This window comes from Microcaecilia unicolor, chromosome 1 (genome assembly GCF_901765095.1).
Source record: "Microcaecilia unicolor chromosome 1, aMicUni1.1, whole genome shotgun sequence".
Classification (NCBI taxonomy): Eukaryota; Metazoa; Chordata; class Amphibia; order Gymnophiona; family Siphonopidae; genus Microcaecilia; species Microcaecilia unicolor.
In genome coordinates, this window is record NC_044031.1 from 380,110,087 (window position 1) to 380,134,899 (window position 24,813).

The 24,813-nt window shown below is 42.2% G+C and overlaps 1 protein-coding gene across 2 annotated transcripts in view; it reads left to right on the plus strand.

Moving 5' to 3' along the window:
- CYTH4 (cytohesin 4) overlaps positions 1-897 on the plus strand; it is a 196,435-nt gene extending 195,538 nt beyond the window's left edge. For both annotated transcript variants that reach the window (XM_030210260.1, XM_030210268.1), the window contains one exon: positions 97-897. In XM_030210260.1, the coding sequence (XP_030066120.1) occupies positions 97-169 (73 nt within the window). In that variant the 3' untranslated portion in view covers positions 170-897. The remainder of the gene's footprint in view (positions 1-96) is intronic.
- Positions 898-24,813: the final 23,916 nt, after the last annotated feature.

Sequence of the window (24,813 nt, forward strand, 5' to 3'; positions counted from 1 at the left end):
TGGATTGTCATAACCCACGTAGTTTTATTATGTAGAATATAAATGTACATAAACAAATAAAAAACTAAGTCTTACTAGTTTTTATCCTTCCTTCAGATCCAGCATCACTCAGGACCCTTTCTACGACCTTGTTTCAGCCCGCAAGAAAAAGATCGCCTCTAAAAACTGATTTGAAGAATGGATCTATTTTCTCCGAAAGCATGCCCTCTGGGAGAGTTCTCCCTGGACAGGATTAACCATCAGATTCACTGAGAGGCTTTCCATCGTTTGTTATGTTTTATTACTGTTCCAACAGCAGATGATTCCCTGACCCAAAGATAAGTGTTTTCTGAACTCTTTAGAAACTTTCGATATACACCTTAAGTCTGTCCATATCTGAAAATCTGGACCACAACCTTAGGACCTCAACACAACTGAAATGTCTCCAGGTAGAACCAGGTAGAAGACAGCCCCCAAACCTGAGGAGCCATTGGTGCCTATAAGATCTTCAGCTGAAATCCTGGAACCATTAGGAAGGGATAATTGTTTTCCTCCAGTCTTTGTGACATGAAAAAAAAATCCACTACAGTGACATTATTTTTGTTTCTGAATTTTTGACCTCTCAAGGAACTGGCCACCAATTTGTATTTTTCCCACGCTGGCATTCGACAGTTTGTTTGTTTTTCTCCATCCCCATTTGGTCACCGATAGAACCAGTATGTTTCTCACACTTTCAACTTGTCTAACTTTGTTTCTGTAGCATCACATATATGCAGGTTTAGAGATGCACTTGGTCCAGTTCTGTATGATTCTGATGCTATATCGATTTCTGCAGTGCCACACATTCCTGCATTAAAACTATTATGATTCCATGCACTGCTTGGAACAAATAATGTACATTTCATTTTTAAAAAATTAAAGCACTATATTACTCAGTTTGGTTACATATTGTCACCGGGTGCTTATTGTGCCATGTTTCTTATCTGAGCTGAAGATGGCAGTTGTAATACTGTGCACTTGCTTGGTCCTTATTTCATTTCTTATTACTGAACCTAGAAGCCTGTCTTCATTAATTGTCCTCTCCATTTGAGAAATGTGAAAGCAGAACAACCCTACATTCTGAGCTACCTAATAGCATTTTAAAATCCAATATAGTGTAAATGTTTTTGCCCATTTCTTGCTGCACTCTGAGCATAAAGGTATTTCTTAAGAGCCTGACCCCCATGATTGAATCACCTAGTCTTACAGGGCCAGTCCAATAGCAGTGGTACATGTGAGACAAGGATTCAGTTCCTAAGCCTAGCCTCTGTTCCTCAGCCCAACTGGGACCGGAGATGATTGAGAGTCAGCACTCTCAGTTCCTGGGGAATAGAGGTTCTCAGCTATTATTATGGTTAAATTTACTGTTCAGATTCAGGGTGTATGCATACCAGGTTCCATGTTCAGTGATGCCTGACTGAGGGCTGTTGCTCTGATGCTCTGATGCTTGGGCTAGACAGGACTATGAAACCCGGACCTGTCAAACAACAGAAGAGGTTTGACAGGTCTGGGATTTTCTTCCAGACCTGTCAAACCTAAGGCTGCCCTTTCAACACAAGGCCTGGAGGTCCGGTGGACCTTAAGGCCCCCCCCCCCCTTAAGCAATAAAAAGACCCTGGTGGTGCAATGGGACCACTAGCCCCCACCCCTAACACTAAAAGACTCTTGTGGTCTAGTGGGACCACTAGCCCTCCACACCCACGCTGGCACCCCCCCCCTCCATGGTATACCTCGTACAGTAGTTGGAGGAGGGAGGGACTATCATTTCTTCCCTCTTCTATGAGCGCCTCCTCAAAATAGTGGCACCCTGCCCTGCCCAGTGCATTCTGGGCATGGTGCTGCCATTTTGAGGAGGTGCCTGCAGAGGAGGGAGAGAGTACTAGTCCCTCCCTCCTCCAGCTATGTTGTAGGCCACTGGGTGGGTCGGGGGGGGGGGGGGGTGCCGGTGCAGGTGTGGAGTGCTTGCAGTCCCACTTGAAATCCAGGATCATTTTTGTGTTGGGGATGGGGGCTAGCGGTCCCACCAAAGCCTTTTTAGTGTTTGGGAGTGAGGGAGAATGGAGGTTCACCAGTCCTCCAGGCCTTGTGTTGGGGGGGGGGGGGCGAGCTTAGGTTTGACATGTCCAGGAGAAAATTCCGGACCTATCAAACCTTTTCTGTTGGTCTCCCCCATTTCTCTCTTGCTGGCAAACCATTACGCCAGCTCCAATCTGGTGTAGGGTTTGCAGTGGGAGCAGTGCTCTTATTTGGCGTGCTATCTGCTAATCATAAGGGAGGAATGCGGGAGACCCCCATTTGCATGCATTTAAATGCAATTAGTTATTAGATCCAGTGAGCACGTGGTTTTATGCAGTGGACGGCTCTGATCCTGGGGCGCAGGCAAACGCAGGTACTAGTCTGGTGCTAATGGCCTCTAGTGCTGGTGTTTGTTTCTTATCATCAGCCCCTAAGACATATTTACGAAATTGCACTGAACATTTAGCATGGGTTTTAGCATATGCCAATGCTAAGTGCAGGTCCAGACTAATGAATTCTGTAAGGCCGATATTGAGACCGCAAGAGATAGACCGGCTACCTGCGGTCGCTGGCAAACCTGGAAATTCAATGCCGGGGTCGTATCCGACCACCAGCATTGAATTTCCGGCTTCTTTTTGGGCACCTCAAATATAGATGGTTAAGCTGACTGACTACATTATAGCGGCCAAAGATAGACCTTCTATTTACGTGGGTCTGTTTCGCCACTAAATTTAACTGGTCAGCTGATGAAAATCGGCGGTAACTGGCTATGTCACGTGACATAGCCGCTGACCAGGATTTTCAGTGGGAGATAGCTTGTTATCTCCTACTGAATATCTGAGGATAGCTGGCTTGAGGGTATTTAAATGGCCAGGTGTTGTTCTTGGCTGCTTAAATACTTTTGAATAATGGCTGGTGTATGCTGAAACAGTCAGTGCGCTACATATCCCATGCTAATTGCTTAGTACAGGATGAGGTGGGGACTTGGCAACATATGGACAGAAGGTGGGCATAGACTGCACATCGTTGTTGGTGCACTGTAAGTGGCGCATGCTTTCAAAAGTGTAGTTTGTACGAATACACCTAACACCACCTGAAAAATTGGCGTGCTAATCGCGCTTGACAGTGACACACAGTAGAGAACTTGTCTGTGCAGAACTTACAAGGGGAATACTGGACACACCCCCAACAATTACCACATGGTCTTTACATTTAGTGCATGTAAATTTTGGGCCCTATTTACAAAGGCAAGCTAGTGTATTTAGCACGCACTAAAAATTAGCATGTGCCAGGGGCGTAGCTACGTGGGGTCACGGTGGCATAGGCCCCCATAGATTTGGCCCTGGTCCGCCTGCCGCCGACCCCTTCGACCTCCCCTCCCGCCGCCACCCCTCTCCCGCCGCCACCATCACCGTTGGGTACCTCATCTCCAGCACGGCCGCGTTGCTGATCTGCAAGGCTTCTGTTTCTGTGAGTCTGATGTCCTGCACATGAAATATAAAACAAAGAGATAAATATATTAATAACAATATTAGAACATAACTGGGACAGACGAAGGTCAAGCCCAGTATCCTGTTTCCAACAGAGGCCATTCCAGGCCAAAAGTACCTGGCAAGATCCCAAAATAGTAAAACAGATTTTATGCTGCTTATCTTAGAAATAAGCAGTGAATTTTCCCAAATGCAACTTAATAACACATGCTTACCGTGTGGGAGAATTCACTACCACAGAACACACTCATGTGTCCCTTGGTAGTTTTGGCATCTGAACATGCTTCCCAGGTGCTAAAAAATACTTTCTATTTTGTAGCACTGGGGGGTGTTTGAAGGCAGAGATTAGGTGTAAACAAGGAACTCACCTCTATCCAGTCCACTCCACTCAGATTTTGTAGACCTCTATCATATCTCCCCTTAGCCATTTCTTCTCCAAGCTGAAGCATCCTAACTGCTTTAGCCATTCCTCATAGGGAAGTCGTCTCATCCTCTTTATCATTTTCATCGCCCTTCTCTGTACCTTTTCTAATTCTGCTATATCGTTTTTGAGATGCCGTGACCAAAATGCAGTATTCGAAGTGCAGTTGCACCATGGAGTGATACAAAGGCATAATAACTTTCTCATTTTTGTTTTCCATTCCTTTCTCCATCACTTTGCACTTGCTCACATTACATGTCACATGTCATTTGGATGCCCAGTCTCCCAGTTTCATAAGGGTCCCTTGCAATTTTTCGTAATCCTCTTGTGATTTAACTACTTTGAATAGCTTTCTGTCATCGTTAAATGTAATTACCTCTCTAGTTATTCCCATCTCTAGATCATGTATAAATATGTTAAAAAGCAATGGTCCCATCACAGACCCCTGGGGAACCCCACTATCTACCCTTCTCCATTGTGAATATTGACCCTACTCTCTGTTTTCTACCTTTTAACCAGTTCTTAATCCACAATAGGACACTACCTCCTATCCCATGACTTTCCTCAGTAGTCATTCATGAGGCACTTTGTCAAATGTCTTTTGAAAATCCTGATACACAATATCAACCGGATGACCTTTATCCACGTCTTTATTCGTCCCTTCAAATAAAATGTAAGATTAGTGAGGCAAGAATTTCCTTGACTAAATCTATGTTGGCTTTGTCTCATTAACCGATGCCTATGTATATGCTCAGTAATTTTGTTTTTATAATAGTCTCTACCATTTTTCTCAATGCCAACATCAAGCTCACTCATCAATAATTTCCTGAATCACCTCTGGAACCCTTTATAAAAAATTGGCCTTACATTAGCCATCATCCTGGTACCATGCTTGATTTTAATGATAAATTACTGGTTAGTAACAATAGATCTGCAAGTTTATTTTTCAGTTCTATCAGTACTCTTGGATGCATGCCATCTGGTCCAGGCAATTTGCTACTCTTTAATTTTATCAAATTGCCCCATTACATCTTCTAGTTTTACAAAGATTTGTTTCAGTTTCTCTGACTCATCAGCAGTTAATCCATTTCTGGTACTGGTATCTCCCCCGCATCTTCCTCAGGGAAGACCGAAACAAAGAAGTCATTTAGGTGTCCTTTTACTAAGCTGTGCTAAAAAATGGCCAGAGAGCTGTGAATAGCGAGTGGGTTTTCCACACACTCCAGCCACTCTTTAGCATGGCTCTAAAATGACCTCTTTTTTCTTTTCTTTTTTGTTATTTTTTTGTTTTGAAAATATCTTTATTAATGCCAATAGCAGGAATAAACGCCTGGAATAAACTTCCTGAGCCCCTACGTCTTGCCCCATCCTTGGCCACCTTTAAATCTAGACTGAAAGCCCACCTCTTTAACATTGCTTTTGACTCGTAACCACTTGTAACCACTCGCCTCCACCTACCCTCCTCTCTTCCTTCCCGTTCACATTAATTGATTTGATTTGCTTACTTTATTTTTTTTTTTTGTCTATTAGATTGTAAGCTCTTTGAGCAGGGACTGTCTTTCTTCTATGTTTGTGCAGCGCTGCATACGCCTTGTAGTGCTATTGAAATGCTAAATAGTAGTAGTAGTAGTAGTAGTAGAGTACAGGACAATATTTTCATGTCAAAATGAACTCAGTCATATACCACATACATAATATATCAAATCAAATCAAACTCTACTCCAACTTCCCCATTACCGGGGGCCATTACCTCTGGGAGCCCTTACTGCCACCTATTTAGGAAGTTGTAAGGGCTCCCACTTTACTCCCATGCTAATTGGGTAGCACATTGTAATGTGTCCATGCTACCTGATTAGCACAGGCATGTCTACTCTCCACCCATAGATATGCTTTCCACGCGGGAAGATAAAAAAATATTTTCTGGCGCGGGATTAGCACACACTAAATGGAAAATTACCATGGGACACCTCAGCACATCCTGCGGTAGTGCTTTTTCAGTATGCAAGAAGGCCTACTGTGGCTTGGAAAAAGGCCCCCCTTAGTTTCTCCCCTATGGCCTTGTCTTCCCTGAGTGCACCTTTTACCCCTCAGTAAGTAGAGTAGTAATAACAAAGTATTAAATAATAGTTGGGAAAATAATAATATATTCAATAATATATTCACTACTGAGAAGATTTTTTTTTTTTAAATGGATCCTCAGATGGGAAAAAAATGCTTTATTTGATTTCAAAGAAATTCAGAAAAACTTATTTATCAAAGGGATAAAAATGTAGATCAAGATGACATTGTATGAGTTTCATGTTTTGAGTTTGATGCAAAATTAATGGGCCTGTGAAGAATTTGGTTTTTTATGGGTTTGAAATACATCTTTTTTTTTTTTGCCATCTGAAGATCCATTTCTTGCAAAAAAAAATCTTTTCTCAGTAGTGGATATATTATTGAACCTTTTGCCCTTCGGTTATCAAGAGGTTCAACTGATTCATTTACCAGCTTCTTGCTTCTAATACCTAAAAAAGCTTTTGTTATATGTTTTTGCCTGCAACACAATCTTCTTTTCAAAGTCTCTCTTTGCCTTATCAGTGCTTTGCATTTGACTTGCCATTCATAAGTACATAAGTAATGCCATACTGGGAAAAGACCAAGGGTCCATCGAGCCCAGCATCCTGTCCACGACAGCGGCCAATCCAGGCCAAGGGCACCTGGCAAGCTTCCCAAATGTACAAACATTCTATACATGTTATTCCTGGAACTTTGGAGTTTTCCAAGTCCGTTTAGTAGCGGTTTATGGACTTGTCCTTTAGGAAACCGTCCAACCCCTTTTTAAACTCTGCTAAGCTAACCGCCTTCACCACTTTCTCCGGCAACGAATTCCAGAGTTTAATTACACGTTGGGTGAAGAAACATTTTCTCCGATTTGTTTTAAATTTACTACACTGTAGTTTCATCGCATGCCCCCTAGTCCTAGTATTTTTGGAAAGCGTGAACAGACGCTTCACATCCACCTGTTCCACTCCACTCATTATTTTATATACCTCTATCATGTCTCCCCTCAGCCGTCTCTTCTCCAAGCTGTATAGCCCTAGCCTCCTTAGTCTTTCTTCATAGGGAAGTCGTCCCATCCCCGCTATCATTTTAGTCGCCCTTCGCTGCACCTTTTCCAATTCCACTATATCTTTCTTGAGATGCGGCGACCAGAATTGAACACAATACTCAAGGTGCGGTCGCACCATGGAGCGATACAATGGCATTATAACATCCTCACACCTGTTTTCCATACCTTTCCTGATAATACCCAACATTCTATTCGCTTTCTTAGCCGCAGCAGCACACTGAGCAGAAGGTTTCAGTGTGTTATCGACGACGACACCCAGATCCCTTTCTTGGTCCGTAACTCCTAACGTGGAACCTTGCATGACGTAGCTATAATTCGGGTTCTTTTTTCCCACATGCATCACCTTGCACTTGCTCACATTAAACATCATCTGCCATTTAGCCGCCCAGTCTCCCAGTCTCGTAAGGTCCTCTTGTAATTTATCACAATCCTGTCGCGATTTAACGACTTTGAATTTAATTACCTCGCTAGTTACTCCCATCTCTAAATCATTTATAAATATATTAAAAAGCAGCGGTCCTAGCACGGACCCCTGAGGAACCCCACTAACTACCCTTCTCCATTGTGAATACTGCCCATTTAACCCCTTATGCTGTTTCCTATTATTTTCAGTCAGCTCAGTCTTCCATTTTGTGAAGGATGTTTTTAGCTGTAATAGGTTCCTTCACCTCAGTTTTGAACCATGCCGGCTGTCATTTGGTCTTCCTTCCTCCTTTTGAATATCTGGAATATATCTGGCCTGGGTTTCCTGGATGGAATTTTTGAATAACATCCATGCCTGATGTAAATTTTTGACTTAAATGCTGCTTCTCTAAGTTTTTTTTTTTTTTTTAATTTAAACCAGTCTCCTCATTTTATCACAGTCTCCTTTTTGAAAGTTAAATGCTAACGTATTAGATTTGCTGTTTGTACTTACTCCAGATATTGTATCAAATCTGATTATGCTATGATCACTGTTATCAAGGGGCCCCAGCACCATTACCTTCTGAAATACATCTTGCGCTACACTAAGGACTAGATCTAGAATTGTTCCCCCTCTTATTGGTTCCTGAATCAGCTGCTCCATAAAGCAGTCCTTGATTTTATCCAGGAATTTTACCTCTATAGCATGCCCTGATATTACATTTACCCAGTCAATATCAGGATAATTGAAATCACCGATTATTATTGTATTCACCAGTTTGTTAGCCTCCCTAATTTCTGATAACATTTCTACATCTGTCTGTTCATCCTGACCAGGTGGACGGTAGTACACTCCTATCATTATCCTTTTCCCCTTTGCACATAGAGGGGTTCTTTTACTAAAGGTTAACTCGAGTTATGTGCAGCATGGCCCATAGGAATAAAATGGGCCCTGCTCAGATAACTTGAGCTAATCTTTGTAATAGACCCCCAGAATTTCTATTCATAGGGATTCGCAGGAGATCCAGGTCAAGGGTCAACATGACTGAAATGTGTCACATGGAAATATATATATAGAGTATAGGGCTCTGCAGTCGAACTCCTGTGAAGACAAACTGAGAAGAAAAGCACCTTGCTTGTGAGTACCTGCGGGGTCCTTTAACTAAAGTGCAATAAAGTTTTGTAGTTACTATGTGAAAAATCCAAAGCAGAGCTCTCACTTACATGCATAACATACAGAGTAAGTTGTGCATACTCCTGCTGCACCTAGGCACTCAGACATACACTACCTCTATGATTGGTATAAGTGCAGGTACCTCAATGTTAGGCACATCCATACCGAGTTACACTAGCATTCTATAATGAAAACTAGGTACCTAAGTTCCTTTATTGAATAGGCTCATATCATGTGATCCAGGGCATTTAAATGGAAGCAGCCTGTTATAGAATTTCCACATTACATAAGAATAGCCGTACTGGGTCAGACTAATGGTCCAACCAGCCCAGTATCCTGCTCCCAGCAATTGCCAATCCTGGTCACAAGTACCTGGCAGAAACCCAATTAGTAGTAACATTCTATGCTATCAATCCCAGGGCAAGCAGTGGCTTCCCCTATGCCTTTCAATAACAGATTATGGACTTTTCCTCCAGGAACTTGACCAAACTTTTTTAAAACCCAGTTATGCTAACTTCTATTACCACATCTTCTAGCAATGAGTTTCAGAGCCTAAGTATTCTTTGAGTCAAAAAATATTTCCTCCTATTTGTTTTTAAAGAATTTCCATGTAATTTCATTGCATGTCCCCTGGTCTTTGTACTTTTTGAAAGAGTGAAAAATCGATTTACTTCTACTTGTTCCACACCACTTCAGTGGCATAGCTACGGGTGGGCACAGGCCCACCCACTCTTGACTCAGGCCCACCCAGCAGCGGAACCCCACATCAACATCTCTCCACCTCCATGGCAACCCAACATCTTCATGCCCATTGCTGAACCCCGTCCCTCCTAGGTGTACCTTACAGGTGTCTCCGGTGCCTGCATTTATCCATTATTGCTGTCTGCGCTGGCCCCACAGGCTTCCATCAGCCAGGTGCCGCCCTTGCTGATGTCATTTCCTGCTTTCTGTCTGGCGGGATCTGGCCAATGGAAACATGCAGGGCCAGTGCAGGCAGCAATAATAGATCACTGCAGGCACCAGGGATGCCTGTCAGGTACACTGAGGAGGGACAGGGTTCAGTGACGGTTGGGCAGATGCCAAGATGCTATGGGGCTGGCGTAGGCAGCAATAATGGATCATGGCAGGCACTGGAGATGCCTGTAAGGTACACCAGGAAAGGACGGGGTTCAGCGATGGGCAGGCAGATGCCGAGACGCCATGGATGAGGAGAGATGTTGATGAGGTAGGTGAAAAAAAACTACATTTTTTTAGATCTCGGGGGGGGGGGGGGGGCATGATGTGGAAGGCCCATCTAAGTTAACTCTGAGCCCATCCAAAATACTGGGTACTCAGGATTTTATACACCTCAATCATATCCCACTCAGCCACCTCTTTTCCAAGCTGAAGAGCTCTAACCTCTTTAGTCTTTACTCATATGGGAGGAGTTCCATCCCCTTTATCATTTGGTCACTCTTCTTTGAACCTTTTCTAATTCCGCTATATCTTTTTTGAGGTACGGTGACCAGAACTGAACCCAATACTCAAGGTAAGCGATACAGACAGTATAATATTTTTGCACTTATTTACCATCTCTTTACTAATAATTCCTAGCATTCTATTTGCTTTTTCAGCCACCGCTGCCACACACTGGGCAGAAAATGCTACATCCCAGTATAGATCAAGCAGCTGTAATCTGTACTCTGTCTCTGCCCATATGAAGAGAATAATTACTATGAACATATAGTTCAGCCTCATTTGCATGTACCAGTGACTTTCAAACTAGTAAACTCATGAAATTCAGGGGATCTTTTAAAAATACGCTAAGCATTTACCCCTGGATCTATATATGGTGCTGAAATTTGGATGTAGAGATGCGCACACAACCTAATTGCTTAATGATGCATAAACTATCTAGAAGTGGGTGCTAACAACCAATTATTGACATTGACAACAATAAGTAGCACTTGCATCTGCCTGCATGCTTTTGTATAATGCTGAGTGCCTAAATCCCATAGTGTGCAACCCAAATGGAAGCATGGCCATGAGTGCATCATGGGCATTCCAGAAAGTTGGGCTCAGCGTTATAGAATAATGGGTCTCCGCATCTAACATGGGCACTGGGATTTATGCCAGGTTTCAGCAGGCATAAACCTGGTGCCCAGTTGGGGACAGAGACCGGCGCTAAGCTCTAATCCATAAATTGTGCACACCCTTTATAGAATAGTGTGTTGTGTCGAAATTTTCTGGTGCTTATTTTTGAGTATGCCAAACACACCAAGAAGTGTTCACTGTCCAAGGAGTAGGGAAGGGATGTGGGGAAACCAATCCAGGTGGGACACCAAAAGCTGAGTAGATCAAATATTTACTGTCAATGACCAGATATAAAAGACTTAACACGGTTCTGTGTTTCGGAAAATGGTATGCCTGCCTCAGGAGTCAACGTATCCGTGTCAATTGTGGATATATTTTAAGTTGTGTAATCTTGTAGCTGTAAAACTACCTTTGCTTAGTTGCTTTTTTCCTGTGCTTTAAGCAATATTCTTGGTGTTGTGCTTTTTGAGGTGTCACTGGATGATTTAGCAAAGGTAGCTCTCCAGCTACAAGATTGACAATTGAAAATATATCCACAGTTGACACAAATACATTGACTCCTGAGGCAGGCATACCTGTTATTTACCAACATATAAACATGTAATCTATGTCTGAAATAGCAACCTACATGAGTATATGCTGGTTGCCAAGCTGACTCCGTTGTTATTGTAGATAATGGCCCTTGCAAAATGGGTGCTGCCACCTGCAAATACCTGCATTTTAGAAAAGCTATTTGTAATTATTTTCTAAAATGCTTGCAGAATTTGAGACATCCCAACCTGGACATCTCAATTCAGATTTCTATATTCTGTCTAAAATCCATCTTACAATTAATGTATAGTATTCTGTAAATTGTGTGTACAAATGTGCATGCCACCCAGACTTCACCTACATGTATGCCCATCTATAAAATACATGTTGTCAGCATTACACTGTGCTGTTCTGAGCCTAACCTGAAAGTTGACCTAACAGAGGCTTCAGGGCCTACCCATAGTGTTAGCCAAAGGCCCCTGGAAGATATTGCAGGTCTGATCATTGGTGATGTCAGTGAAAGTAGACAGGATATCTCCCTTCCTGATGGCATTACTTGGCCTGATGGGATTAGTTTACAAGAGTAGCCAGACAGGCTATCTTTGAGAACTGGGCCTTCAAAGGAATACACACCTCCTTGGTAATCAGGAGACATCAGATCAAACAAACAAAATTATGACACAGGAAGGTGCTGGAAAAGAGAAGCACACAAAGGGGGACAAACCTAGGGAGAAGGGGAACATACATACACACACACACACACACACACATGCGATACAAAGACATTATAACATCTCATTTTTGTTTTCCATTCCTTTCCTAATAATACCTAACATTCTATTTGCTTTCTTAGCCTCAGCAGCACACTGAGCAGAAGGTTTCAATGTATCATCAACGACGACATCTAGATCTCTTTCTTGGTCTGGGACTCCTAACATGGAACCTTGCATGACGTAGCTATAATTCGGGTTCCTCTTTCCCACATGCATCATTTTGCACTTGCCTCACATTAAACATCATCTGCCATTCAGATGCCCAGTCTCCCAGTCTCGTAAGGTCCTCTTGTAATTTTTCACAATCCTCCCGTGATTTAACAACTTTGAATAACTTTGTGTCATCAGCAAATTTAATTACCTCACTAGTTACTCCCATCTCTAGGTCATTTATAAATATGTTAAAAAGCAGCAGTCCCAGCATAGACCCCTGGGGAACCCCACTAACTACCCTTCTCCATTGAGAATACTGACCATTTAACCCTATTCTCTGTTTTCTATCTTTTAACCAGTTTTTAATCCACAATAGAACACTACATCCTATCCCATGCCTCTCCAATTTCCTCTAGAGTCTTTCATCAGGTACTTTATCAAACGCCTTCTGAAAATCCAGATACACAATATCAACCGGCTCACCTTTATCCACATGTTTGTTCACCCCTTCAAAGAAATGTAGTAGATTGGTGAGGCAAGATTTCCCTTCACTAAATCCATGTTGACTTTGTCTCATTAATCCATGCTTTTGAATATGCTCTGTAATTTTGTGCTTTATAATAGTCTCTACCATTTTGCCCAGCAACGACATCAGACTCACTGGTCTATAATTTCCCGTATCTCCTCTGGAACCATTTTTAAAAATCGTTGTTACATTGGCCACCCTCCAATCTTCCGACACCATGCTCGATTTTAAGGATAAATTACATATTACTAACAATAGCTCTGCAAGCTCATTTTTGAATTCTATCAGTACTCTGGGATGAATACCATCCGGTCCAGGATATTTGCTACTCTTCAGTTTGTAGAACTGCCCATTACATCCTCCAGGTTTACTGAGAATTCATTAAGTTTCTCCAACTCGTCAGCTTTGAATACCATTTCTGGCACCGGTATCCCACCCAAATCTTTCTTGGTGAAGACCGAAGCAAATAATTAATTTAATCTCTCTGCTACGGCTTTGTCTTCCCTGATCGCCCTTTTACTCCTCGGTCATCTAGCGGTCCAACCGATTCTTTTGCTGGCTTCCTGCTTTTAATATACCTAAAAAAAATTTACTATGTGTTTTTGCCTCCAATGCAATCTTTTTTTCGAAGTCCCTCTTTGCCTTCCTTCTCAGCACTTTGCATTTGACTTGACATTCCTTATGCTGTTTCTTATTATTTTCAGTTGGTTCCTTCTTCCATTTTCTGAAGGATTTTCTTTTAGCTCTAATAGCTTCCTTCACCTCACTTCTTAACCACGCCAGCTGTTGTTTGGTCTTCCGTCCTCCTTTTTTAATACGTAGAATATATTTGGCCTGGGCTTCCAGGATGGTGTTTTTAAACAGCATCCATACCTGATGTAAATTTTTGACCCTCGCAGCCGCTCCTCTAATTTTATTTTTACCGTTCTTCTCATTTTATCATAGTTTCCTTTTTTAAAGTTAAACGCTAATGTATTTGATTTCCTATGTATACTTACTTCAAAGCTAATATTAAAACCGATCATATTATGATCACTGTTATCAAGCGGCCCCAGCACCATTACCTCCTGCACCAGATCATGTGCTCCACTAAAAACTAGGTCTAGAATTTTTCCTTCTCTCGTCGGCTCCTATACCAGCTGCTCCATATAGCTGTCCTTTATTTCATCAAGGAATTTTACCTCCTTAGTGTGCCCCGCTTGATTTCTGACTGCAGCAGTGAAATAGATTGGATGGTCCATAGAAGTTTTGGGGGAAAAAAAGCTACGCTGGTTTTCATACATGCACGTTCTTTGTGTGTATGAAAGCTGTATATAAGCGCCACTATGAGCATGTGTAGAGCAGCCATGCTTAGTGATTGGCTGTTCTGCACATGCTTATCTGACCAACTGGCTCCCAGTGCAGTGCTAACACTGTAAACGGGGTAAGCACCACAGGGGGGCGCCAACCTCTGGAGGGCGCCTACTGTTTCCTGAGGTCAGCTCACTTGCAAAATGTTTTACCTGAAGCTGTGATTCTCCTCTCTCCCCTGCCCTCCCCTCTTAGACCACAGTGCTCACTGAGGCAGGCAGGCTCTGCTGAAGTTGTTTGAAAGAATACAACCAGTGCTATTTATGTCTTTCGTGTGGGATGAACTCCTCATTCAGGGTGAGCTTGAACAACATTCAAATTAAAGAGAACAGCCAGGTTTGGAGGGAGGTGTGCAAGTGAGACTGGGGAGAAATAAAAGCTAAATAGTGTAATTGTTAAAATCTGTAAGTGATTCAAAGTTTTTGTTTTGTTTTTTTTCTCTGAGCTTGTACACCGAGAGGAGGGCATGACTGCAATGATGTTTGCATAATTATCAGGTAACCCGATAGCTACAGCTAAAAGCCATTTCATTGGCTGATGGTTCCAACAGTAGTTTCAGAGGAAGTTTAGCTGATGTAGTGTAGAAGAGCTGGTAAGTGAAAATCTGATTGTTTTTTTTTTTTGTGTTTGTTTTTATATAAAAGATTTTCCTTGGATAGGGAAGAGTCTGTGATATGTGAAAATATATTTTGCTTTAATGAAATTGCTAAACTTTAGAGTCAATGACTTATCAATGATCAGAAAAAGAAAGTCACCAGTCAACAAAGGCAGAGAAAAATCATTTTATTTTCATTTTAGTGTTTGGAATATGTCCACTTTGAGAATTTACATCTGCTATCTTATTTTGCAATGTATAGCAATTTGTTTCTAAGAATATTGCTGACAATTCCTGTCAGTGTGGCAAGTGGTGAGCGATCATTTTCACGGTTAAAAATCATAAAAAACTAGTAAATGCCCGTTTCAAAAGGGAAGGAAATGGGCGCTAGCAGGCCATCCCCCACCCTCCCTCCCTTGCTGTTCCAGACTCTGCCGTCCCTACGTTTTTGCCCCCCCTTTCCACGACCCAGTTTACCCCCCTTCTCAGCGAAAACCATCCCCCGGCACCGTCCAGTACCTGTGCTGACGTGGGACCCCAACCCCCATCAGCTGAAGTCCTGTGCTGGCCTTCGAGGCGTTGCTTCTTCAATGATTTGTGTCCAAGTTGCTCTGTGTGCATCTGACATCAGACGCACGCAGAGGAACTTGAACCGAAGATCATTGAAGAAGCAACGGCGTGAAGGCCAGCACAGGACTTAACGGCTGACGGGGGTTGGGGTCCCCCATCAGCACAGGTACTGGACGGTGGCGGGGGATGGTTTTCGCCGAGAAGGGGGGTCGACTGGGTCATGGAAGGGGGGGTGCAGTGGGCTGTAACACAGGGGGAGGAGTAGGGAAACACGCTCCGTATTTCCCTACTCCTCCCCTTGCTTTGGTATCAGCTGTCACTGACGTCACTGACGTCAGTGCGTGCCTGCCTAGCAGACCACCTCCGAGGGAGGCACGGTCCCAGGCACATCCTGTTGGAGGTGAGAATTATTATACAGGATTATTTGCGATCAAGTATTTCGCAAGAAAGGCTTGTAAGCCTTGCCATGATTGCTATTGAGAATGATATATGTGCCCAGTTAGATATCAAAGATTTAATTACTAATTTCGTGAACATGAAAGCACCAAAAGCTAAGTGGTTGTAAACCCTCTATTTGTTCAGCAATCCCACAAAGATGCACTCCATCTTTCAGCTCCTATTTCCTTTGCATCTTGTGCCACACCGGGGGGGGGGGGGGGGGGGGCCAACTGATAGTCTGCAGGGGGGCACCAGAGACCCTAAGCACGATCCTACTGGCTCTCCACCCCCCCCCCCCCCATTTCAAGCAGCTCGCTGCTTTTTCAAGCAGCTCATTTGCACGCAGGCTGCTTTGGGAATTGCTCTTTGTTTCAAAAACCAGTAATTTTTACCGAGATGGAAATACAGAGTGATTCTTCACGGGGACCTTTGTGCATCTTGGCCACAATCACTTACACACCACCCAGAAGCAGTTCTGTAACAAACTTTGTGTTCTAAATGCTGTACACTTGTAAGAAGCCTATTTCTAGATAAAATACCTTTTCCAAGCCACACCTGTTTGTTGTATTATTGGGCTACAACTCCACTGCCTATGAGAAGTGGACCTAGGACCAAAGAAAAGAATCAAGAACAAGATGAAATACAAAGGTTACATCTTACACATGCTATGTAAGATATGCAAGTATTTGCATAGCACCCAGGCGCATATTAGGAATATACTTGCACACATATGCTAGTATTCTGGACACTTATGCATGTAACTAGTGCATAAGTATTAGCATCTTCTATATAGAATTACTCCTTAATGCAGAAAAAAAACATTTACTGCATGTTCCGTGCATGGATTAACTTAACATCACACATTGGTGTGGCCTTAAATGATTTGTATTATCTGTAAACGTTAAGGCTAAATGGTGGCCAAATTTGGGTGGAGCAGAGCCAGTATAGAGGGCCTCATATGAAACCAACAGGTGGAGCCAAAATTCCGGGAAGCAATTTTCATTCAAGGATGCGACACGGCCCGTGTTTCAGCAAACGCCTGCATCAGGGGTCAAACTGAAGTTACACAGTGTTGTTTCCTTCTTGTACGAGTCTCCAAATGCATTGGCAGAGTATCAGTGGATTCACTACAGTTGAAAGGTGTGCTGGAGAAAGAGCTATAGCTTGATATGCTGTCATTGTGTATGTAGACTCCTCTACACTGGTTCTGTTCCACATTTATTTGTGTTGTTGTTTCCCTCTGATTTGGTTGGCCCAAAATTGGGTGCCAAAAAAATGTGTGTTAAGCATTATTTTATAAATGGCACTCAAAGTTGGGCACTGTGTATAGAATAGCACTTAGCTCCAAGGCCTGTGCCCAGTTTTGGGCATGAGGATTTATACCACCTAAAACCTGGTGTAAATCCTCACACCTACATTAGGCGCAGATCTCTTGTATTATATAACACTGTGTGCAAATTCTAGGAAAGCCTCTAATCCACCCCTACCCCTCCCATGGCTAAGCCCCTTTTTGGATCTACACAAAAAAATGTCCATGTGCATAGTTAAATAATATTGACTACATGACCTGAAAACGGTTTATGAATTGACCAATTTCCGTAAATTATTGAAAACTTATCTCTTCGACAAGATATATTATAACGGTCAACACATGTAACTGTACTATCCTTAATATATCCAGAAATGTCATTTAATGCCTTTTGCTTTAACACTTTCATGTATATTACCACCATGTAACCCATAACCCTCTGTAAAACCAAATTTATATTCTCTTCTATTTTCAGTATCCATGACGAATGTAAGCCACATTGAGCCTGCAAAGAGGTGGGATAATGTGGGATGCAAATGCAATAAATAAATATGCATGCATAAATTCAATACACTGGCTACCAATTAATACTCGCATAACCTTCAAGATTTGCTCAGTCACGCACAGACTTATCTACGGCCTTGCACCAAACTACATGACCAAACTTATTGATCTACCAACAAGAAACTTGATAGAAACAGTGCGATCATACTTAATCCTCCACTATCCCAGATGCAAGGGCTTGAAATACAAATCTGCCTACGCCACCTGCTTCTCCTTTATAAGCACCCAACGCTACTAAAGGACCTGAAACTCAAGACCAACTACCTATACTTCAGGAAACACCTAAAAACACACCTGTTTAGGAAGTTCCTCCCCTTCACTTCTGCCTAATCTCAAACAATCAAAACATTCCAATATAACCTCAGAAATGGAAAACAACGAAGCATACATCACCCTCATAAATTTCTACCCATTCTCCACAATAACTGTAAACACAGTCTACGATACAATTAACATCTGTATTAGAACTACATGTCAACTAAAATGAAACTCTGTAACTGCTCCTCTTGTAAAATGAACCTACCAATGGGTGGGAAAATGTGGGATACAAATGCAATAAATAAATTGTTGCCAATTAGCATTAATAATTGATTGTTAGTGCTCATGGGCAAATGTCCATATTTGTGCATGCAAATTTCAGCACCATAAATAGAATTAGGGGGTAAATGTATGATAAATTACCATGGATTAAGTGCAAGATACATTCCCCACCCATTCTCTACCCCTTTCACCAAAATGCATGTGAAGGGCAATTCTATAATCTAGGCATCCACATTTATATGAGCATAAATGTCTAGTATACTAATACTAAGCCAGGATCCTATTCACTCAAAATAATATATAGGCAAAACAAATCCTCAGCCATAATAGTGAATACCAAAATTCTTGAAAAATTCTGTTAAGGAGGAAAAGACCTCATAAAAATAGGGCAGCAACACAATAAGTATCGTGAACCATTTTGTCAGTATTCACTTTTGCTCACAGTTAAAACAGTAATCATAGGTCAAAAACCTCCTTTCAGTGAATTAGTGTCCAAAAATAATGGTTCCTGTTTACTAAGCTGTGCTAGAGGCATGTAAGCGTTTTTAGCGCATACTAAGCATTAGCGTACACTAACCATGTAGATGCTCATAACATTCCCATGGGCGGCTACACACTTAGTGCTCACAAATTCTTAGCACGTGCTAAAAACAGTAGCGCACCTTAGTAAACAGGGCCCAATGTTTTCTTTTTTCATATATATTTCAAAAATGTTACTCTTATAGGAACTCTATCTGCATAGTGGCAGTATTCAGTGTGATACCCAGATAAGTAGATAGAAGGCTGCCCTAAAGTTATCCAGATAAGTTAAGTGGAGAGCAGACTGAATATTGCCACACTATCTGGATAAGTTATTTTTTTTTTTTTACAAGTTCAAAATTGTTTATTAAAGAACATTTTCTGTAATAAACAAAGCAACAATGATAGCAGCTCATGGAATACTGACACAAGCATAGCCAGATGGTGAGAATAGGGAAAAAGAAAGGTCAGCCTTGCAGTCATATGGGCATGACAAATATCACAATAGAGATAATTGAAAGATACATATATCTGTCATCAAACTAATTAAAGTGAGCTGACATTTAACAGGCAAAGGCAATTTGACAAACTCAAACAGGGGGAACCAGGTATCTTTAAATTTCCGGTGAGATCCAGATTTCTGATCAAGGATCACCCCATATCTATATATCAAACATAAAGAAGACCACTACACATGTACATTCAAATTACTCAGAGATTTCCAGTTGCATAAGATGTCCCAAACAGCAGTAGCTAACATGACACAGTAGAGACGTTTACTGCCCTCCTCCAAGGATTAGGTGAACGAAAAAGACCATAGAAAAATGTTTGCATAAGACACCTGCTGAATCTTGCCCCAAACAGACACCCAAAACTGATAAGTGAAAGAGCAGTAAAACAGAAGATGGTCCAGGGTGCTTGAAGACGAGTGGCAGGACCAACAAGCATCCGATGTGAGAATTCAGTAGACTGAGGATAATTTACAAATTCATTTACCTAGATAATTGTCAGTCTAACTGTCACGGCTCTGGCATGACTCCTGTTCCTCCTCATCACACTTATCAGTCCAGCGGTGCTCCGAGGGATGGTGTCCTCCCTCCCTCCTCCAGTTGCATGTCAGCCTTTTAGGGTGCACACTCATGCCGTAGCCTGCAGATTATAGAGCTAGCAGCAGGAAACTGATCAGGCGTGTTGGGAGTAACATCACAGATCTGGGCTCATTTAATGAAAGCCCAGGCCCTTCTCCAGTACCTTTGCAATGAGGTCTTCTTGTTCCAGCCTAGCTGTTGTCTGCCTGCCTGCCTGTCTCTTGTGTCCAGTTCCTGCCTTGATTCCTGCTCTGTCTTGTCTCCTGCCTTGTCAAGTCCTATCTTGTCTTCAGCCTTGCCAAGTTTTGCCAAGTTCCAGCCTTGTCTTGATTCCAAGTTCCTGTCTTGTTTCCAGACTTGCTGAGCCTTGCTATGTCTCCTGCCTTGCCAAGTCCTGCTTTATCTCCAGCCTTGCCAAGCCTTGCCTTGCCTTGTCTTCTGCCTTGCCAAGTCCTGCCTTGTATCCAGCCTAAAAGAACCTTGCCTTATCTCCTGCTTTGCCAAGTCCTGCCATGTCTCCAGCCTTGCTGAGCCTTGCCTTGTCTCCTGCCTTGCCAAGTCCTACCTTGTCTCCGAGTTCCAGTTCTACCTTGTCTGCCTTGTCACTTGCTCCAGTCTTGTCTTGTCCTGTCTGGATCCAGATCTTGCCTTGCCTTGTCTGGACCCAGTTCTAGCCTTGTGTTCTTTGTCTTGCCTTGCCTTGTCTAGGTCCAGTTCTAGCCCTGTTTGCCTTGCTTTACCTTGCCTCATCAGATCCAGCTCTAACCCTAGCCTGCCTAGTCCCATCTGGTCTTGTTTAGCCTTGCTTGCCTTGCTCTGCCAAGCCTTACCTGCTCTGTCTATTCGGAGCCTACCTTGTCTAGTACTTTGCCAAGGGTTGTGTCTAGCTCGAGTGGCTCATCCGCAGTAGTCAGTTTGCAGCTATGGCCCAAGGGCTCACTTCCCCTTGAACTGTGACACTAGCCAAGTAAATGGGCTATTTGAAAACTGGTCTCCCTTCCTGGAAGTAAAAGTGTGCGCTGATGTTTTTGTGGCTGAGGAACTATTGTTTCACTTTGACTGCAGCTGCTCTTTGATGCCCCTCCCCTCCCCCAGAAGATGCTACCTTAGGCAACTATATAATTTCCCTAATAGTTAAGTCAGTCTTGCCTGCACAATATGTGCAGTGCTATGGTTTAAGCGAATGGAATGGCCCCAAGAAAAATTCTTTATTAAAGCCTGAAATTTCAAGCTTTAATATTTGTGTATGTGATTATAAAAGAAACACTAAAAAATGAATTAATAGAGGAACAGAACCTATTAAAGACTAGAATTCCTATTGTCTGTAATTTCTATAAATGCAAATAGATGCAAATTTCCTGCTGAGAGACCTGCTGACTTCATCCACCTAGGGTGAATATGATGAATAAAACCAAACACTGTAGATGAGACATTCTCTTTCTTGCTGCCTCACCTATTTATTGGATTATTTTTTAATTTCAATTTATAGTGATCCGCCTTTCCATAAAAAAATGCTCCAGGCGCATTTACAATATGTTAGAAACACATAACAATAATAATAAACATTGTGGTTAAAAACATGCAGTAATATATTAAACAGATCATAAAACCCTAGGAGAAGTAATAAGACATCCCATTGATGCCAACATAGAAATTAAGATTTTATAAGATAAACCTACATTTAAATAAAATAAAGATATAGCCTAATGAGAATCCATTCCGTCTTCCACAGCAGAAAGCATAATTAAAAGAAGAAAATACATAAAAGTACAATAAAATCCAATGATATAATAATACAAGTTATGAAAACTAATGTGTAAGTATGAAAATAAAACCCTGGAACAGGCCTGAGAGAGAAATTATCAAGGAATGCATGAATTAACTAAATTCCTAGGTAAACTATCATGTCTTAATTGTATTTCAAAATATTAAATAATCTATAGTTAAATAAGTCTCTGTAGGGAGTCATTCCACAGGTTGGATAACTCCCTGGAACGTTTGCTTAGGGTAGTGAAGGAGTCAGGAGAAAAGCATCATTTCTTGAATTGAGCAGTCAAGCAAGAGCATAGTGGGCCAGGTCCTCATAAAACTCTGAAGTTTTATTCTAATATCTTCAGTGGGTGCAGAATTTCACAGGTGACCAAAAAATTCTGACCAGGGCAGCAGCTTCTCGGGGGCAACAAAGAGCAGCTTCAGTTAAAGTAAAACAATAGATCCTAACAGCCACACAAATTCAAAGAACCATCAGCAGGTGTTTCTGTCTATAACAGGGGCATAGGCATTTTTTTTAAAGCCCATTTACCTTGGTACGTGGATTTTGAAGGTCACCATAAATTGTGTGTGCAAATTTAGGCACAGTCCTGATTTGCGCACATAATTTAATTGAATAACAAGCCAATTAGTGCCAATAATTGGATTTTTAATGAACAATTATTGGCACTAATTAGATTTAATTGGGTGTTACACCCTTAAAGTTAGGAATGGATTCACATCTAAACTTTACGGGCGACCTGAAAAAAGGACCATGTAAAGGGGATTGTCATGGGCATTTGGGGGTGGAATGGGGCTTGTCTTTGAGTTACATGCGTAATTAGAAAATAATAGTGTTCCATGCATAAAATAGGCATGGTCATTTGCACCACATTTTCGTTGGTGCAAATGCTCGTGTCTACATTTATGTGTGACCATACCGTTTAAGCGTTATTCTATAAATGGTGCTTAACTTTTATAGAATAGTGTTTAAGTGTGTTTTTTTCCGGTGCTGATTTTTTTTTTTTTTTGGGGGGGGCACTATATACTTAACCTACCCCATGATGTCCAATTATGTCTTTTTGTAAGCCCTCATAATTGCACAGTTAAAATATTAAAATCTTGGATGGGGAGCAAATGGGAAAAGACCCTAAAAATTAATTTGGGGTGGGAGGTGTAAGGCCAAAGGTTCGCTTATGATGTCCAATACTCTCGCAGCAGAAAGAGCATAATCTGGAGAAGAGGAAAGAACCATGTGGCAAAAGCTAGTACAGTGAGTACTGGGGCAAAGAGGGGCCTCTCTCTCCAAAACCTTCATGGTGTCCCTGGGCATTAAAAGAAAGGGGAGGGGTGGGAGATTCATCATTGGTGCTCCCTAGAACCTTCTTCCCTGCGTTGGGAAGTGGGAGCAAGCAGAGTAGAACAATACCTCCCTCCCAGTAAAGCCAACCCAGTGACCAAGACCCAGGGAGGAATATGCCACCAGAAGTTAGCATCAGGGAAGACCACCAACCACAGAGAGTCTGAAGAGGAGAGGGCCTGCTACCAGACACCATGTATTATTTTCTGCCTCATGCACAACCCATCTAAATCATCATCCAGGCGGATCACTGACTGGCATCAACCCCTCCCTATAACACCTATCTTGGCAGGGCAGGCACTTTCTCTTTCATCCTCGCTCATTTACTGGGCTGTATATTGGATCCTGGGCTTGTTTTAACCTTCAGATCTCTGCTATGGTAAAATCTTATTTTTTTCCGATTCTGCGTACACTAAAAGAGCTGTGTACTTAACTACAAAGACTGTGTAAAGTTGGGTCAATAAATTAAAACTGAGCCATAGGCGCCCGGTATAAGAGGCTTGGGGAGGCTAAACCTCCCCTGCTGGAGCAGGATGGATCAGCTGTGGAGTCCCGCTGCTCTGGGGGGGGGGGGGGGGGTTAAATTGTTGATTTACCTCCATCCTCACAGCAGGAGCTGCAGTGAAAGCCTATCTAGCCTTGTGTAACCAGTTGTAGAAATTGGTTTATGGTTTAAATTGTTTACCTTACTACTGGGAGAGCAGGGGGGGGGGGGGGGGGTTGGCTGGAGGTGTCCTGGGTTGCCAGGGAGATATTTAACTAGGATGACTTCTTGACCTGCACATGAGCAGTTCATACCAAAGAGACTTGCACTGACACCTGAGGAAAGATAGCAGCAGAATCGGATACTGGGCCAGCATGATCAGAAAAAGTCACCAGACAACAAAGGTAGAAAAGATCATTTTATTTAATTATAGTGTTTGGAATATGTCCACTTTGAGAATCAGGTGCTCAACATTAAAAGTTTATATTTATTTACTTATTTATGGCATTTTATCCCACATTAAACATGAATTAGGGTGTTTTGTGGCTCTACATGAGAATTGTGATGACATGATCCCTTGTTTCATATTGTTGACAGTCTGCATTTTCCATATGGGTGGTATATTGGTGTATTAGGTTCTGCCCAGTGTAATATTTATGGTACAGTAAGGTTCTGAGTGTGTTTTTGCACAAAGTTGTGCATAGTGTTTTGCAGTTGAGCGATTGTGGTTAGAATATGCTTTGAGTAACCACTTTATTCTTTGACATATGATACATATCTAATATCTACATTTAATAAAAAGTATTGTGACTTTTATTTTTATTTATTTATATTTTCTGTGTGTTATCAGACAATTATGGATTTAAGCTCCACCTCTAATCCTGCCCCCTTTAGCCTCCCCAAACAGTTGGGCCACCGACCGCCTATGGACTGAGCCATGAACAGATGTTTCAATACACTGTCCCTAAGAAAGGGGACTTAGCCTGAATTGCATTAAGGTGAACTGCTTATGAACTGTAGCTGAGAAAGATAGTTCCTGAGGGGTTTTTTTGAAGGCTCAGATAAGATCTGTTTACTGTCCACTGCTATACTGTTCAGCTGTCTTACTGTCATCTGCTGATCTGTGATCCTGCTTTTCCATCTGCTGGGCGTTCTTCCAGTAGTTGCTCTAGTTACCCCAGGACACTGCTGGCCCCACCCCCTAAAGGACATTACTAAGCGGTGCCAGGTAAAGAAGAGCACTGCAGCGCCAGAGGCAGAGGAATCTGTTTTCTGTCAACTGCTACGCTATTCAGCTGTCTTTCAATCATCTGCTGACAAGTGCTCCTGCTTTTCTATTAGCTGGGAGTTCTTTTAGTTGCCCTGGTTGCTCTGGGACATTGCTGACCCCACCCCCTGATTGACATCACTTAGTGGAATCAGGTGAAGAAGGGCACTGCAGAAGTGAGTGCCTCCTTCACATCAACAAAGAAGCACAGTTAAGGAGCTCCTTAGGGCGCTCCATGGGGAGACTTTGGGGGATATTGGATTTTATTAGTTGGTATTTTACTGTTACTAA